The sequence below is a fragment of the Mastigoproctus giganteus genome, chromosome 3 (genome assembly GCF_048544385.1).
Source record: "Mastigoproctus giganteus isolate SK-2022 chromosome 3, ASM4854438v1, whole genome shotgun sequence".
In the NCBI taxonomy this organism is placed as follows: domain Eukaryota; kingdom Metazoa; phylum Arthropoda; class Arachnida; order Uropygi; family Thelyphonidae; genus Mastigoproctus; species Mastigoproctus giganteus.
The window spans coordinates 157,499,246-157,517,806 of NC_143577.1; the positions used below are offsets into that span (position 1 = coordinate 157,499,246).

The 18,561-nt window shown below is 36.1% G+C and overlaps 1 protein-coding gene across 2 annotated transcripts in view; it reads left to right on the forward strand.

The window, feature by feature from the left end:
* Polr1C (RNA polymerase I and III subunit C) overlaps positions 1–18,561 on the forward strand; it is a 255,785-nt gene that overhangs the window by 177,360 nt on the left and 59,864 nt on the right. For both annotated transcript variants that reach the window (XM_090369465.1, XM_090369466.1), the window contains 2 exons: positions 6,979–7,101; positions 17,987–18,103. In XM_090369465.1, coding sequence (XP_090225591.1) covers positions 6,979–7,101; positions 17,987–18,103 — 240 coding nt within the window. The remainder of the gene's footprint in view (positions 1–6,978; positions 7,102–17,986; positions 18,104–18,561) is intronic.

Genomic DNA, 18,561 nt, shown 5'->3' on the forward strand with positions numbered 1-18,561 from the left:
TTCATTAGTAGTGAGAGTGTAAAGTGCTTGCGATGGCATCGTGGTCACGAAATGAGATAAGGACAGTTTTGTGGTATAATTTCGTGCGTGGTTTAACCATAGACCAGTGCTTAGAAGAAATGACTCTTGCACTAGATGATGATTGTCCACGTCGTACAACGATATTCAGGTGGTATAGAGAATTCCAAAGGGGAAATTTCACTCTGGAGGATTCTGAGAGGCCGGGAAGGCCACGAACGTCAGTTACGGAGGGAAACGTTACTGCTGTGAGGAAAATGCTTGACGAAAACAGGCGAGTGACCTACCAACAGATAGAGGATACTTTGGGCCTAAATGCACCAGCAATTCGTTCGATTCTGCAATATCATTTGCACGTGAAGAAACTTTGTTCTCTCTGGGTGCCGCATCAACTGACTGAAGAGCAGATGACACGACGTGTGACTTGGTGCCGGGAGATGTTAAAAAAGTTTGATAAGGGACAATCTCGGTATGTGAACAACATCGTGACAGGTGACGAGACTTGGCTGTACTATTACGATCTGCCGACCAAGGCTCAAAACAAAGTTTGGGTCTTTGATGATGACGACACACTCGTAATTGTCAGAAAATCCCGATCTGTAAAGAAGAAAATGATAGCTGTATTTTTCAAATCGAGTGGAATTGTGGAACGTGTCGTTTTGGACACGCAGAAGACAGTCACAGCTAAGTGGTATACTGAACAATGCCTGCCTAAAGTCATTGGATCTATGAAGAACCTGCGGTCAAAGTCAAGAATGGACACCTGGTACCGCCATCACGATAATGCTAAAGCTCACCGCGCCATAGCCTGCACCGAATATTTCACCACGACAGGACTGAAACTTCTCGAGCACCCTCCCTACAGTTCAGACCTTGCTCCCTGCGACTTTGCACTGTTCCCGCATGTGAAAATGAAGCTAAAAGGGAGGCGGTTTTCCAGTGATGAGGACCTTCTACGGGTTTGGGACAATGAGTGTGCTTTACTCCCTAGTGAAACTTGGCAGAACTGGTTTAAAGATTGGTTTCGGAGGATGGAGAGGTGTATTGAATGTAGAGGAAATTACTTTGAAAAAATTAAATAAACAAAGCTGTATTGCAAAACTTTCCTAGTACCCTTTGTAGTGTACAGTATCTCTGCCTTTACAGTGTTGTTTATTCAGTTGCTACACGTGCGCAGCTTTGTTGATATGTATCAAGCGTGCCTCCTTGTTTTGTAATTGTGCTTTATTTCCTAAAAATGAGTAAAAATAACTTAAAAGGTGTAAAAAGGAAGCGTCCTGCACTCAATGGGTGGGGGGTGACAAAATCACGAGCGTGGATGTTTCACGCTAATCCTTGTTCAGTATGTGTAATGCGCTTGTCATGGAAGGTTTCACTGTTTGCTTTTAATTGATACGTTTGCAAAAGTGAAAAATCTACCGTTTTGCAGTGTGTTGGTGTAAACAGATGTTTTCGAGTGTGTTAACGTTAAAAGAAAGTGACTTTATTTTGGACAAGTTCTTTTCTAACCCTACAAAAATATGGCCACGAATAACAAGGGAATTGTGAAAAGATAAAAGAAGGTTTTGACATTAGCGAGTAAAATTGAATTATTAGACAAAATTTCTAATGGTGAAAGTGTCTTGTCAGTGGCAAAACATTATAAAATCAATGAGTCAATGGTGCGATCAATCAAGAAATTGGAAGAAAAAATCCACTGTAGTGTCCGTGAAAACGCGCTAATTGCATCAAAAATTTGCTCTGTAACTTGTGATGTGAAATTAGAAAAAATGGAAAAGGCTTTAAATCTGCGGATAGAAGACCGAACTCAAAATAAAATCCCGTTTTAATCCCGTCAAAATAAAATCCTGTCATCATTCGTGAAAAGGCAAAACACCTCTATCAGCACTTCATCGAAACTGGCGATAGCACTGGTGGGATAAATTTTTTTTAGCTAACAAAGGCTGGTTTGAAAGGTTTAAAAATCGATATGGCCTTCATAATGTGAAACTGGTAGGCGAGTCTGCATCAGCGGATTTCGTGGCTGCAGAAAGTTTCCTGACCGAACTAAAAAAATTAATTACAGACAAACAATATGTTCCCGAACAGGTGTTCAATGCAGACGAAACTGGGTTGTTTTGGAAGAGAATGCCAGCCAGAACATACTTAACACAAAATGAAAAATCTGCTCCTGGATTCAAAGCTTCCAAAGATAGGCTTACTCTTTTGTTTTGTGCAAACAGTAGTGGACACATGATCAAACCGATGCTCATGTATAAATCGCAGAATCCATATGCTTTGAAGGAAAAGAATAAAGGTCATCTTCCAGTTTATTGGAAATCCAATAAAAAAGCCTGGGTAACAACTACACTTTTTAGAGAGTGGTTTAATGATAGCTTTGTGTGAGAGGTAAAAAGAGTTACTTAGCTTCAAAATCTTTGCCTTTCAAAGTTCTGCTTCTTATTGATAACGTGCCAGGACATTCAAGCGGTCTAGAATTTGACCACCCAAACGTTGAAATTGTGTTTCTGCCACCCAACACCACATCACTTTTACAACCGCTAGACCGCTAGAAGGTGTGATTTCTGCGTTTAAGTCCTACTATGTTAGGAGAACTTTTACTGGCTTAATTGAAAAAATGGAAAGGGAGTCAAACTTAACTGTAAGCCAAAGTTGGAAAAATTATAACATTGCAGATTGCCTGATCAACAACAAGATTGTAGATGCACTTATCTCATCAGTTGATGAGATAAGTGCATCTACAATTAATGCGTGTTGGCGAAAATTGTGGCCAGAAGTGGTTGTTGCTAAAACAATCCCTAATGTCAATGAACTGGTTGCCGATATTGTAGAAATCACACAGGGAATAGAAGGTGGGAGCTTTGAAAACATCGATGCAACAGACATTCAGGAACTTATTGAGACTCATGCAGATGAACTTACAATAGAAGAGTTGGATGAATTAGTAACAAGGTCAAATAAAAACCAAAATGATCCTGAGGAGGAAAATCTCGACGTTAGAACAGAGTTAAATAGTAAGTCATTAAAGGAAATCTTTAGCCTCTCTATACAACTTTCAGAAAAGGTGGTGGAAACGGATCCTAATTTGGAAAGAAGCATCAAGTTTAAACGAGACCTTGAACAATTACTCTTGCCTTACGGGGAAATTCAAAAGGAGCTCAATAAAAAAATGAAGAAACAGACTTCGATTATGAGTTATTTTTCACCCAGCAACCCATGTTCTTGATATGTTTTTGAAAGGTTTGTTTTAAATATCTAATAAATATGTATACATTTAATAAATTGTTTCTTATTTTAATTTCGATGCCTTATGCTTGTATTTTTCTATGTACTGTATATAATCATATTATGTAGGTAAATACACAATACGTACAGACAATTTTAGACTAGTTTTTGTTATATATTTCATACTTTGGAATGGAACCCTTTTATTACTATGGGCGCCATAACTCAGTATTCGCGGAATTTCTCAGGAACGTAACCCCCGCGAATAACGGGGGTTTACTGTATATATATATATATATATGTGTGTGTATGTGTGTGTGTGTGTGTGTGTTACGAGTAACAGATTGTTTTATATGCATTTGATATCATCAAAAAATTTTAGGGGAAAATTGAATTTTCATTATCACACACACGCTTGAAAAATTCACCATAAAGTGTCATATGTTTGCTTGCTTGAATTCCATTCTGAGCTGCAAATGTAATTTCACTTCTCTTGGCTGACAGAGCTGCTGTTTGCTGAATGAAGGAAAACGGGGTTCATTTTCCTGAAATTTCCACTTCCTTTCATTCACTTGGGGGAAAAAACTCCTTAGGGGAGGGAGTTCACCCTTTCTAGTCCGACCTAAGGGAAAGAGACAGGGAGAAAGAAATAAAAATATTCTTTTGGTGGGAGGAAGGCCAGGAGATTGTCAAAGGTCCACAACTGTAAATTTCATCACAGATGCTGAAGTTCTAGTAAGTCAGCTTCATCGTAGGATGCCTAAGTTCAGATTAGTCCGATTTTTGTCCGGTGTGCATTCAATAAAAAACCCTCTTTGCTTTATTGTAATTGTTTTTCGGAACAATATTTTGCAATAATCCCCCTGGAAATATTAGCTAGTGAACTGCATTACTTGTTAACAGGAGAGACTGCTTCTACAGGGATGGGGTACACTTAAATAGAAAGGGTGCAAGAATGTTTGTTGATGCTATCGAGGCAGTGTTAGGTGGCTCGGAAAACTGCTAGATTGGGGGGATACAAGGACTAATAGATTAACAGTAGCCACTGGCAAAGGTGAAAGTGATTCTTGCACTGCTTCTATTGGAATGAGCAGCAGCTTGGAAAATAACATGCAGGATATTTCAGAGACTGCTGGGAGTCATTGGGGTACAAGTAAACACATGGGTTGTGTTAGGGTAGCTAAGAAAAAGAACAGACGCATGTATACTTGTGTGTACACCAATGCTAGGAGTTTGGTAAATAAATTTATGAATTTGAGGTATTGCGCAAAGCATCAAAGGCGGATATTGTTGGGATATCAGAGACGTGGTGTCACGCAGCTATAAGTAATGCAGAACTGGAATTTGGGGAGTACAACGTCTACAGAAAAGATAGACAGGATAGGAAGGGAGGGGGGGTTATGCTATTAGTTAAGAAACACATTTCAAACATCACTGTATAGCTTGTCCTTGAGTACAAATGACTACAGTTACTTTCCTTTGAGTGACCGCCTTGTACAGTTGTGGACACTTCCTTCCAGTCAGTAAAATCATCAGTAGTCGTCCTTTATTGTACCTAAAGTAATTCGTTATGTTGGGGCAAACGGTTTTTGCTCCTAATTGAAGTAGCACTTTCAAATTTTGCCCAAGTCGATTATCTGCACATATTGAAAATTAGAAGGACAGTAAAAGAGTTGATAATTGGTGCCATTTGTGGGCAGCATTCCGACTAACAAATTTTCTGTTTATACTCCAGGATGACCACACGGTCAGAGATCCCGAAATAGAGAGAGAGAATACAAGAAACCACATCGCATTTAGCAGTCACCGACTTGATTGTGTGAAATTGCTTGCCAAAATCCACAGCAAAGCAAGAGAAGTGATGGGGAGAAAATCTATTTTTTAGTGGGGTTTATCTGTTTATTGCAGTTCAGAACAGCATTATGATCGTGGATAGTGAATTTATTCGGCCTCTGTACTAAAACAGAATTTCTCCCTTTGCGATGACATCAAAGCGTAACAAGCAAATATCTTCTAAGAATACTTTTTGAGCAGCCGTTAGTCGCAATCTGTTAGCTTTGTACTGTTAAAAAATATTCCAGTTTTGTGAAGAATACACATTTCAAGAAACAATCCGTTATTCATAGCGGATGATTTTTTTTTCTTCTTTTGCACACCAGTTTGAAGTTTATAACAGCCACAAATAGAAATATTTTCTCAAAATGTCGTTAGAAGATCAAACCCAGGAAACTGCTGTTCCGATATTGTTTACTAAAAACAATTACAATAAAGCAAACTTTTTTTTTTTTTATCAAATGCGCATTGCAGTGTTACCAGTTTTTCTCGTTTCTAAAAGTTGAATTTCCCTGATTTTCTGTTCGAGCAATACACGAAGAAAGGAAATACGATCTGTTCGCTTTTCAAAAACAGTTGTTGCTACTGTTTCGCTTTATTGCTTCTTATGTCAACTCACAGTAGCTCGTGTTGTTGCGTTTCAAAGGCTCTAGGCTACTTAGGGTGGGGTTAGAAAAATAACAGAAAAAGGCCTAAAAAAAATACACACTTGATGTCACATTTTTGTCATTTGCGTGAAATTCAATAGAAGGTTTTGAAAATTGAAGCGGGAAAATCGAAGAAAACAGTTCTGGCTTCACCTATAGCGAATTTCAGCTGTCCATAGAGTAAAAATTATAGAATTTATTAGTTGACCTTTGAACTGGGTCCACTGGACCCGAAGAGATAAAAATACAGATAAGGAGCCACCAACCCCTAGACCGCCTGAACGCCCCCCCCCCAATTGCTTCTGAACCCACTATCCCACCCAGAAGGCTTCAGCACCCACGGGGGGGGGGGGGGCAGTACTGCCCACTTTGGGAACCTATGGTCTAGCTTGTTCCTGAGTTTATTCAAACTACCCACTTCTACAACACCAGATGGAAGTTTGTTCCAACAATCTACCTGCTAGCTGAAGGCAAACTACTGCACATATATTCTTCAACCATCTTTCCTCAGTTTGTGTAGTCTTCAACAAGAAGAAGAAGGATGCCTCAGTATTAAGTTGACTCAACCATTCAGAGCCTTAAACTCCTCAGCCATATCTTGCAGGTGTTTAGTATCCAGATTACAGCTTGCAAAACTGACACCTTCTTGGTAAGACCACCCTTTTCTTCTCCTCATTAATCTTTTTGCTCTTTACTCTACCTGTTCCAACAGGTTCACATCCTTCCTAAAGTGAGGCTTCCAGACTTCTATGCATTGTGAATAGTCAAACTAATAGAACAAACCTATCTGGGAGAAGATCTAAGATCTAAACCTCCCAAAAACTTCCTCAATTATTTCATAAATATATATGGTCATAATTCCAATCTCAATGTTTATTTCCACCTACAGTCTACCGTGACAGAATCCTAGTGTTGGTTGCTTCAACTGCCACCCATCTGAGTTCCCCCTAATTATTAGCTTTATGATTCTTTTAACTTAGGAGGCTGCAGGATATGTGCTGTGAAACAGATGGAAGTTCCATTCGGGGTACTAACTAATGCAAAATAACTTATTGTATTAATTATTTCATGTTAAATGTATAGTTGCAAATAATTCTCTACTTTTGCTTTTTCATTTGAACTTACCCCTATAGTTACATTTTGTCATGAGTATGAGGGTTGGGAGCCATTGCTGTTTTTTGCTACTTATTCTTAAACTCTTTTAAACATAAATTTTTTTCAAGAAAGAAAAAGTATTAATGTTTTTATTTTATAGCTACTGCCTTTTATCGTTTGCTGCCAGAAATAACTCTCTTGCGGGAAGTGGAAGGAGAACAAGCACATCGGTTAGTGAAATGTTTTGCAGATGGAGTCATGAAAATACAAAAAACATCTGATGGTAAGAAATTTTAAGATTTTTCAAGATAAATCAAGTGCAGTTTGTTTGGATTTTGAAATATAAGGTAGGTTCAGTAGAAACCCATTCAGAGTACAGCATACACCACAATGTAAATTAGCTATGTGATATGTGTGAGATAAGGTGATCTGTACTGCTGAGGTAATAAATTACACTGGTGTTCAAAGAAAGTGCATCACCCCTTAAAAATGTAATTGTCGTCCGAATAACGTAAGTATATGGCAATATTTCTTACAGATTGCATCAGATAAGATTAACATGCATAGGTGATCAAGTAATATTGCATCAGCTGTTACTTTCAGCTATATAAGCACGTTCTGCAAGAGCTGCAGTAATTCCTTGCTTGTCAGGATGCTGAGTTACGTGCAGTTGACTCCATGAAGAAAGAGTGCTATTGTTGCTTTACGTGAAGAAGGATGTTCTTCCCATCATACTGCTTATAGCGTGTCTTGTAATCAGTCGACATTGAGTTGAATTCTTTCCAAACTCAAGAATACTGATTCTGCTGATAGGAAAAAAGGAACTGGATGCAAACGAGTCCCTACGTCAAAACAGAACCACATTTTGAAGTGCTTATTCCTTTAAAACCATAAAGTTTCTTCGTCTAAGTTGAAAAGAGAATGGGAAGAACAGACAGGAGTGGTAGCAAGTACAGTATAGTCAGAAGACGCCTCTTCAAAAATGGACTTGTAGCTTGTCATCCTAAGAAGAAGCCCCTCCTCACACAAAAAATGAAAACGGCCTGATTAATTTGATGTAAGGAGTATGTCAAATGGACCCCCGAGCAGTGGAAGTCTTTATTTTCTCAGATGAGAAGAAATTCAACCTGTACGGCTCTGATGAGAGATAAACGTTTGCCATAGACGTGGTGAAGAATACCATCCAGTGAAATTACTTATCAAACAAATGATATGGGGATGTATCTCAGAGTAGGTCACCTGCAGTTTATAAAAGGTTCCATAAATGCCAATGGATACCTGGCTGTATTGGAAAGCAAATTGCTGCCAACCATTAAAGTCCATTTCAACTTACCAAGTAACTGCATCTTTCAGGACGACTCTACTCCTTGTCGGATGAAAAGTGTAAGTAGGCACTTCTGTAGTTACTTTATCTTCATTTCTGCATTAGAGTTCGACAGTAATGTGTTTACATTTGTTACAGGTGAAAAAATGGCTGGAAGAATGGTCCATTACAACTCTTAGCTAGGAAACAGCCTGGATCTGAATCCTATAGAAAACTGTTGGCATTGTGTGGAATCTGCAGTTGCAAGAAAGAAACCAAAGACCCTTCGTGAATTTCAGGAAGCCATAATTTGTGTTTTGGAACCACGAACTATCAGTTGATTACCTTCAGAAATTGGTCTTGTCAATGTCTCGACGGTGTGCTGTTGCCATCAGGGCCAGAGGCGGTTCAACTAAATATTAGTTTTCACCTGGTGAACTTTTCATTTTGTTTTCCATTTAAAATGATAAACTGAAGCAAATTGAGGGCTTTTGATAATGTTTCAGCCATAATTGTCATGTTTACCAAAACTTGTATAAAGGTTGCAAATGCTCATTTTGGAATATTTTGAGAGCACCTGTCAAATATTAATTAGCTTTGCCTTAACTATTAATAAATATCTTTTGTTTATATTTTGTAACATATCATCGCGAAAAAGGGTTATAAATGTGAAATTCCTAGGTGATGCACTTTCTTTGAACACCTGTGTATATTGTATCAGATTTTGCTACTGTATATCTGCTACCGAAACAGGGCAAGCATACTGTTATACAGTTTTTTAATGTTGAGGGTAGTCAGGATTTAGGATGCAGGTAGTTTTTTATGAAAATTCATGTGTTTTCAAATCAATCATAACGAACTGATATAGACAGTTCTCTGAGGACTGACAGTAAATTTTGTTATTCCAGAGTGATGATGGCACTTGCTGAGTATACGTCATGTAGTACCTAGAATTGTGAATACTGTCAAAACTTTTGTTTAAATTGGTATAAGAACGTTGGAGCTCTTCTGCTCACAGGCTGAATTTTTCCCCCAATAATTTTTATATCTTTGGAACTGCTAAAAATGATCCAAGCATATAGTGAAAACAAATGCTAGTTCTCATTGTATACTGAAATGTTGAAGACTGTCTGAAATTAGTTTTATGAGCAGTGAAGTAATTCTACTGGGTGGCATCTTCTGCTAGTGAAACAATAGGGTGCATATCTAAAGTTGACATTATGCAAAATAGTATAGCAATAAATATGTAAGCATCCTTGAATGGCTGCTATTAAATCTTCCTTATATCATTTGGGTTATGTTAATTAAGCTTTCATAATACTTATTTTTATTACATATTGTTTACATAGCCAAATGACTTGATACTTAATGGAAGAAATAATATGCACTAACAATATTTTACTTTGGTTATTTTGCTTAAAGTTAATTTTATATCACATTTTTTTGGACATGTTTTAGTTTGAATTCTAATAACAAAATAGAGTTCTTTTTAATTTACTAAATTAATTTATTAAAGTATTAATTTAATAAATGTTAAAAACCAAGTGGTGGTTGCATTGAGCATTTGTCAGACATAACCAAAGGAGACTCCAGCACTAAGCCTTCTTGTGGTGATGTAATCCTCTGTATAATTTCAACTTGTTATTCAAAGCTATAGTGATAGTTCTTGTTTAGATTTAAGCTTTCTTCTTCAGTTCAGTAAGAAAAAGCAGATTATCTTACAAACTGAATCAAGTTCTAGAAAGGAAAACCATGTTATTCTTATTTTATTATTATTTATTTTTTTGAAACCAACAAACTAACTTTCATATTTCTTGGATCACTGCTCCAGCATCACTGCTCTTGTTTCCCACTCTGTCAGTCAGCAAACTTTTGTGGCAAAGCTAAGCTCTGGGTATGTCACGATCTGCCATCTCAAGAATTTCATTGCACGTGATTAAAAAAAATTAATCAACACATATTTAAAAATGTTTATAAATTTTAAAATTAAATACAATTCAAAATTCTTATTTTAAATTCATATGTATTTAAATTTTTAATTTATGTGAAGTTTGTGTCTTAATGTCATCTGCCAAGCTTTCAAAATCGGGGATATACAGTACTGTGATAAGGCAACTGTAAAGAATCTTCTGTATACAAGTCTGTAAGAGTAGGGGGCGCCTCTGTAGCCAGGTGGGCAGGAACAGCAGTGCGTAGCACACGCTTCTTGATTAGACTGGAGTTCGAGCCCTTGACCACAAAATACGGAGGATGCTGAAAGGTCAGGAAATGACCACCGCATATCCCCAGAGCAATACAGCCTTAGTTGCTAATGCTCCTAAAAACCAAATAATAATAACAACAACAACAACCGTAAGAGTAGAGCAATTCTTCATCTTTTTTTTGAAAAGGCCGATTCACATAGATAATTATGTGGAACCAAAACAGTGAATTTAAAAATTTACTGCAATTTTTTACAGTACTTTTCTCGGCAAACGAAAGTCTTTTTCTGGTGATCTGGATTTTAGGAAGATATTGTTTCGCAATGTAATAATTTCATTTTCAAGTAATATTTTCTCCGTGTGAAAAATCTCAGCGATTTATTCTGCAATTTGTTTCGTATTTGTTACGGTCGACAATTTGTTAGTCGACCTTAAATGGACAAGAAATATATTGAACAATGTTTTCATTGTTTCAAAATCAACCATGACTTTCTCAATTTCAGAAATATATTTCTCACTATTAAATTCAAAAACAGGATACTTTTGCAAATGATCTTGCATATTTGCAAAATGATCGAATTTTTTTTCTTTGAGATCCATAGCCATTTCCAAAAATTGATATTTATATGCAGAAATACTACTAATCATGTCACCCACAGTTTTATTTTTTCCTTGTAATTCCAAATTCAGATCACTTAATTTACTGGTGAAATCTGCCAGAAAAGCCAGATCACACAACCACACCATATATTGCAGCTGCTGATAATCATCTCCACTTTTATTGACAAATTTTTTAATTTCATTTAGCAAATTTCGAAATCTGTAGAAACTTACTCCGACTCATCACCTCACATCTGTGTGTAATATCAGATCTGGTTAATTTTCATCAAGGTGCATTTTGAACAGTCTCCTTTTAAGAGATTGTCCTCTGATGGAATTCACGATTTTGAAAGCGATGTGCATAACACTTTTAGTATTTAATCTTTTGCTGGCTAACACTTTTTGGTGGATGATACAGTGGTAACTCAAAAAATCTGGGAATTTATCACAATGTGATGGATCCGTGAAAGATGCCCCATCATCGCTTTAGCTCCATCTGTTTTATTGATACGAGCTTAAATAGTGGTAATTTAATTTTTTCAATAAAATTTTTTAATGCGTTAAATATATCAAGACTTCCAGTTCTTTCTTTTAACGAAACCATACCCAGCAGTTCTTCTCTAGTGGCAGAATCATCGAAACCACACGAATAACAACGAGCAATTGAGCTATATCACTGAAGTCTGTTGTAAAGAAAAGGACACACAATTAGCAATATGAGCATGCAATTGTTCATCACATTTTTACTCATTTTTTCGATGCGTCACATCACAGTATTTCAAGATAATTGCAGATCTTGAAGGGCACTTTTAATTCCATTTTTGTTCTTAAAATTTTCAAAAAGAGAAACTGTTATTTATAAAAATGCGTCTTTGATGAATTGACCATCAGAAAATGGTTTGCATTTTTTTTTTGCAAGAAGATGACTGACTCACTTTAAATGATGCTACAGTTACTGCTTTAGATTGTAAATTAGGTGTCACAAAGAAATTTTGTTCTGCGAATAATCTGGATTTAAGTTCTTTTAATTTATTTTTTCTAAGGTCACTATTGGTCAAAAAATCCAATTGGTATTTACCATGGAGCACTTTGAAGTGCCTTTCTAGATTTCCTTTTTTTTGGGTATAGTCACAGAAAATTGCAAATCAAATAACAACATTTTTCTTTTATCATTACAAAAGAGTATTCTAGTTCCCACTCTTGAAGAAAATGATACGTTTTACTCTTTTTCGTACTATTCATTTTAAAACAAAGGGTATTAAATTAACATATAAACACTGTCCAGTTATTAATATTAACTAAGCCAAATAAGAATTCGATAAATTGTAACTACATGAATTTTCACTACACAAGCCTAGCGGCTGCGCGACAACAAGAGTGGTCATGTGGTTCAACGGATTTGTAATAATAGCATTTAGATTTTGACTAATCTATTTTTTATATACATTTAAAAATGTGATTGACTAAAATTAAAGCCGAGATCGGCTGGTAGATCGCGATTGACTTGTTGGCCACCCCCTGCAGATGATTTTGTAATAACTGAGAGGAAAGTGAAGGAGAACTTGTTGAAGATAAACATAAGAAAGGCACCTGAGGTGGATGGGATCTATCCAGTTATATTAAAGGAGGCAGCAAAGGAAGTAAGCAAATCCTTAGCCATAATTATGAGAGCTTCCTTGGACTCAGCGGAGGTACCCATGGACACTGGAGATGTGGAAATGTGACCCCAATTCAAAAAGGAGGATCAAAGGGCGAAACAAGTAATTACAGACCTATTAGTAACATCTGTTCCAGGGAAATTAATGGAGACACTGGTTAAAGAAGCTGTAGGATCATCTAGACAAGACTTCAGTTTATAGCTCGGAAACAGCATGGGTTTGTTAAAGGGAAAGTCTTGTCTGACCAATTTGATTCGACACTATGATGTCACAAAAGGAACTGGATGCAAAGAATAATTTTGATATCATACAATTGGATCTTAGAAAGGCTTTTGATACTGTTGCACATGAAGACTGCTGCACAAATAGGAGCAGAGTAGCATTGGAGGCAAATTTCTGCAATGGATAAAGGGATGGTTGAGTGGGAGAAGACAGAGAATGGTAATCAATGGACACTGCTCTTCATGGACTAATGATATTAGTGGAGTTCCCCAGGGTTCAGTGTTGGGTGCATTGTTGTTTTCAGTATTTATTAATGATATTGATGATACTATATCATGCTTAATGTCCAAGTTTCCAGATGATATGAAGGTTGGCAGGGTTGTTAATGACAATAATGACAGTAAGCTTCTGCAACAGGATCTAGAAAAGTTGAGCAATTGGCTGAGAGGTGGCAACTGAATTTAACATTGACAAATGTGCAGTACTGCATATGGGATGCAGTAAGCCCAGAGTAAGGTATCAACTGTGTTGTACTACACTGACAGTGGTAGAGAATGAGAAGGACCTGGGGGTAATTGTGCTGTCTGATGCGAAGTTTTCTGAGCAGTGCAGACAGTCTGCAAGAGTAGCTCATGGTGTCTTGTCAATGATATACAGGAATTTTTCTAGCAGGGATAAGGAGGTGATTATTCCCTTGTATAAGGCAATGGTCAGGCCACACCTTGAGTATGGTATACAGGTCTGGAGGCTTTGTTTTAAGAAAGATGTAGAGCTTCTGGAATGAGTACAGAGAAGGGCAACAAGAATAGTGAATGGAACAAAGGGTTGCTCTTACGAAGAAAGGTTTAAGTTTTGCAAATTACAGTGTCTGGAGACTAGGCACCTGCAAGGTGATCTGATTGAGGTGTATAAAGCCTTGAATGGTTTGAGTATGCTCAATGCTGATGGGATTCTTCCTCTTGCTAAGAATAATCACCTGAGAGGGCATAAATTCAAATTGAGGAAAGAAAGTTGTAGGATAGATGTGCAGAAGTTTGCCTTTAGCCAGCAGGTGGTTGATTGCTGGAATAAACTTCCATCTGGCACTGTAGAAGTTGATAGCTTAAATAGATTCTTGGCAGAACTAGAACATTTGTAGTGAGTAGGTGGGTGAAATTAGAAGGGTTTTTTTTTTTTTTTTTGGCTGATGCTTGCTTTCTTGTATCATGTGCCTTTGCTAATGCCCTGCCATCTCTTCCCTCTCTCACCCCACGTTCATGCAACCTCCCTTGTTATGCCTTACAATCTGCAATTGTAAGACATATCAAATCCACCCTACTATGGAATATTATATTATGGTAGGACGGATTTCAAAAGAGATTTTGGGGGAAACCGCCTGTAACAGTCTTCTCAAAACATTTCTAAACTATTTGAAAGAGGACAGTGTGATTAATTAATGGCCCATCTCTTACAATGTCTATCCACTCACTGCCTCATAGATGTTCGGTTTTTGCTGCATGCCTTTTCTATAGATATTTCTATGAGCACTATACTTCTGAATTGACATAATTTTTTTCACTCTCTTCCATACCATTCTGAACGCAAGCTACAATCAATCATCATCCATTCACTGTCTAACTTGAAACTCACGGAAGATTAACTTTCCTCTTTCCTCATCTATCCCTTCTACTTCTGTTCTCTGGAACAGAAGTAGAAGTATGTTTTGTATTATCAGTGTTCATTCTGGTGCATGGTACAGAGTACTATAAGTTATAAAACCTTTTGTGTTTGGGTTTCTATTAAATAGTATGAATCAGAGCTGTAATACTCAATATGTTCTACGTTGATAATAATATTAGTAAAATAATAAGAGGAGTTTACCTCAGTATAGTACGTAGAACACTTCCGTATGATACCCTCTGGAAATTAAAACGGAAAAAAACGAAAAAATCGACAACTTGCCAGTACATTAGAGTAAAATATAAATAATTAAATAATCAATTTAACACAATTCAAAATCAATTTAAAACAATTAAAAATCAAATTAACGCAATTAAAAGAATTAATGAAAATATTCAAAACAATTTTCCTTCCTGAAGCTGACAACGCTTTTCGACCGAATGTCGTGATCACAGGAATGAAAATTACCGAATCGGGTTAAATCTGAAACTTAAATAGTGATTATTTGTCTTCGCGCATGTGCGTAAAGGTCCATGCATCGGAGATCAAATATGGCCGCCGAACATTAACAGAATTCTTATGTAATTTAATGTCAATGGTTTCTGCAATTAATAGTCGCGTATAATTACGTTGAACGTTAAGTATATTTTGGCCTCGCTAAATAAAAAAGTATGTTTTTCGTTAATGGCATGAAAGGCTAATTCTGACGCTGCTGAACGAGAAGCACCAACTGAGGCTTCATGTTGATTTACACGAATATTAAGAGAAAATTGCGTCGAACCTTGGTAAGACGAGTCTCAATCACCGCAAGAAATGTTGTATACCAGATCATTAATTTGTGTTGCGAACGCTGAAAGAACCGAGCGATTGTTCAGTATAGTGTGTAACTTCCGTATTGGCCTAGCTATAATTTTAAATTCGGTATCTTTAAAGAATCTGTTAAGCTGTTTGCCCCACTGTTCAACATATGGGACAGAAATAAAGTATTTTTTGATATTACTATTGTTGATTGGTGTAGTATTTTGTATCCTATCCTTAGCTTGTACCCTAATTCGGTTTATTGTGGTAATGGAATAACCCCTGTTTAAGAATCTGCTAGTTAATATTTGTATTTCTGAGTCCAAAGCAGATTCCGTCATTGAATATTTATAGGCATTAAGGAATTGATTAAAGATAATCGATCTTTTGTAGGTGAACGGGTGATAGCTATTATAATGTAGAAGCATACCGGTGTTTGTATGTTTTCAATAGATGCTAAATTGTATTTTTTTCGAGTCCTGGGTAAGCGTGAAATTCAGAAAGTTTAATGACTTTGTATCCATATCCTCCCTTTCCAATGTAAATTTGAGTCTAGAATGAATATTATTAAACGAATGTAAAATGTCTTGGATAGTACTACTATCGGTAATAACTAGAATTTCGTCTAAATACCTCCCATAGTAGGTGATACGGGGTTGAAAATGTGTAAAATGTATCTGCTGAATCATTGAGAGATAGATCTCTGACATTAAGCCACTTAGGCTCAAACCCATTGGTAATCCAAAAATTTGTTTGTACACCTTGTCTCGAAAGGTGATGTAGTTAGCCTCAACTAACAGTTTAATTAAGTGAAAAATTTCCTTAATAGGTAGCTTCGTATAATTAATCGGTGTCGAGTTTTTATTTAACATATCCCAAATAATATCTAATTTGGGATATGTTAAATAAAAACAGCAGATACATTTTGACACCTTTTCGACCCCGTATCACATACTATGGGAGGTATTTAGACGATGTTCTAGTTATTACCGATAGTAGTACTATCCAAGACATTTTACATTCGTTTAATAATATTCATTCTAGACTCAAATTTACATTGGAAAGGGAGGATGCGGATACAAAGTCAATAAACTTTCTAAATTTCACGCTTACCCGGGACTCGAAAAAAATACAATTTAGCATCTATCAAAAACCTACAAACACGGGTATGCTTCTACATTATAATAGCTATCACCCGTTCACCTACAAAAGATCGATTATCTTTAATCAATTCCTTAATGCCTATAAATATTCAATGACGGAATCTGCTTTGGACTCAGAAATACAAATATTAACTAGCAGATTCTTAAACAGGGGTTATTCCATTACCACAACAAACCGAATGAGGGTACAAGCTAAGGATAGGATACAAAATACTACACCAATCAACAATAGTAATATCAAAAAATACTTTATTTCTGTCCCATATGTTGAACAGTGGCACAAACAGCTTAACAGATTCTTTAAAGATACCGAATTTAAAATTGTAGCTAGACCAATACGGAAGTTACACACTATAGTGAACAATCGGTCGGTTCTTTCAGCGTTCGCAACACAAATTAATGATCTGGTATACAACATTTCTTGTGGTGATTGCGACTCGTCTTACCAAGGTTCGACGCAATTTTCTCTTAATATTCGTGTAAATCAACATGAAGCCTCAGTTCGTGCTTCTCGTTCAGCAGCCTCAGAATTAGCCTTTCATGCCATTAACGAAAAACATACTCTTTTATTTAACGAGGCCATAATACTTAACGTTCAAAGTAATTATACGCGACTATTAATTGCAGAAACCGTTGAAATTAAATTACACAAGAATTCTGTTAATGTTCGGCGGCCATATTTGATCTCCAATGCGTGGACCTTTACGTGCATGCACGAAGACAAATAATCACTATTTAAGTTTCAGGTTTAACCCGATTCGGTAATTTTCATTCCTGTGATCACGACATTCGGTCGAAAAGCGTTGTCAGCTTCAGGAAGGAAAATTATTTTGAATATTTTCATTAATTCTTTTAATTGCATTAATTTGATTTTTAATTGTTTTAAATTGATTTTGAATTGTTAAATTGATTATTTATATTTTACTCTAATGTACCGGTAAGTTGTCGGTTTTTTTCGTTTTTTCCGTTTTAATTTCTGGAGGGTATCATACGGAAGTATTCTACGTACTATATTGAGGTAAACTACTCTTATTATTTTACTAATAAGGGTTTCTATTAAAAAAAGTTTTATGCTGTTTTTTTAGAAACTTATTTTAATAAAAAAAAAGAGAAAATAATGTGAAAATATAAAATGTGTTGATATTAAAAATGAAAAACTGAGAAAGCTGTTCTCTATACACACACACGGATGGATAGTTCATCCAAATTTAAAGAAATACTTGAAGGAATGGGTAAATTGCGTAATTGAAGCCAGCCAAAAAGAAAGTGCCCTAAAGGCTTGTTACGATGACATTTGAAGAAATCTTCACCAAGCTGAATGGAACCACTTTGGCAACTTCTGGTGTAATTTGTAATATTAATTCTAATAATATTGTACTTTTATTTATTTATATTTTTGACACAGTTGACAAAGTTTGCAGGAAGTTATTATTGTGACTATCACATTAGGGACTCACTTTGTTATGAAGAGGTATGCACAGTGTGACATTCATTAAGAATATATTAAACACTTTTTCTTGTATCTTGTGCTCCAGTTACCTTTGTATATGTTATCTTCTTTTAGGAAGAGAAGTAGCTACTGTTAGTGATGCCCGTAAAGATACGTGCAGTCGAAATGTGTTTAGGCATGAGGATCTGAAAGATTGTGTAAAGCTTAACAGAATAAAAAGTCATTTTATATGTAAGTTTTTAAGAGCTGTTCTGAAAAATTGCTAGTAAGTAGTTTAAATATAATTGTAGATAATGAAAATGGTCATAATATCAAACAGTTTCATTTTGCACCTTGGCTGTTTTAAGAAATAGATCTTAATGATTGATGTGCTTATGACTATGACAATAAAAACTGAATAGCATAAATATGCTATTCAGTTTGTTATTGTCAGCAGCAACAACTTATTAATCATCATTATACAGCAAAAACTTATTGAACTCGTCCATTGGAATGGATTGTCCAGTTAATAAAATATTCTAGTCATCTGAAAGTTATACTGTGGTTCACTAAATTGATAAAAACATTTGCTTTTAAAGCAACAAAGTCTAAATTTTAATGATAAGATATCATGTAACTTATTCTTTTACCAATGGTGGTTGCTGCTCATGTTCCCGCTTTGTACAACTACCAGTTGTTTATTTTTAATC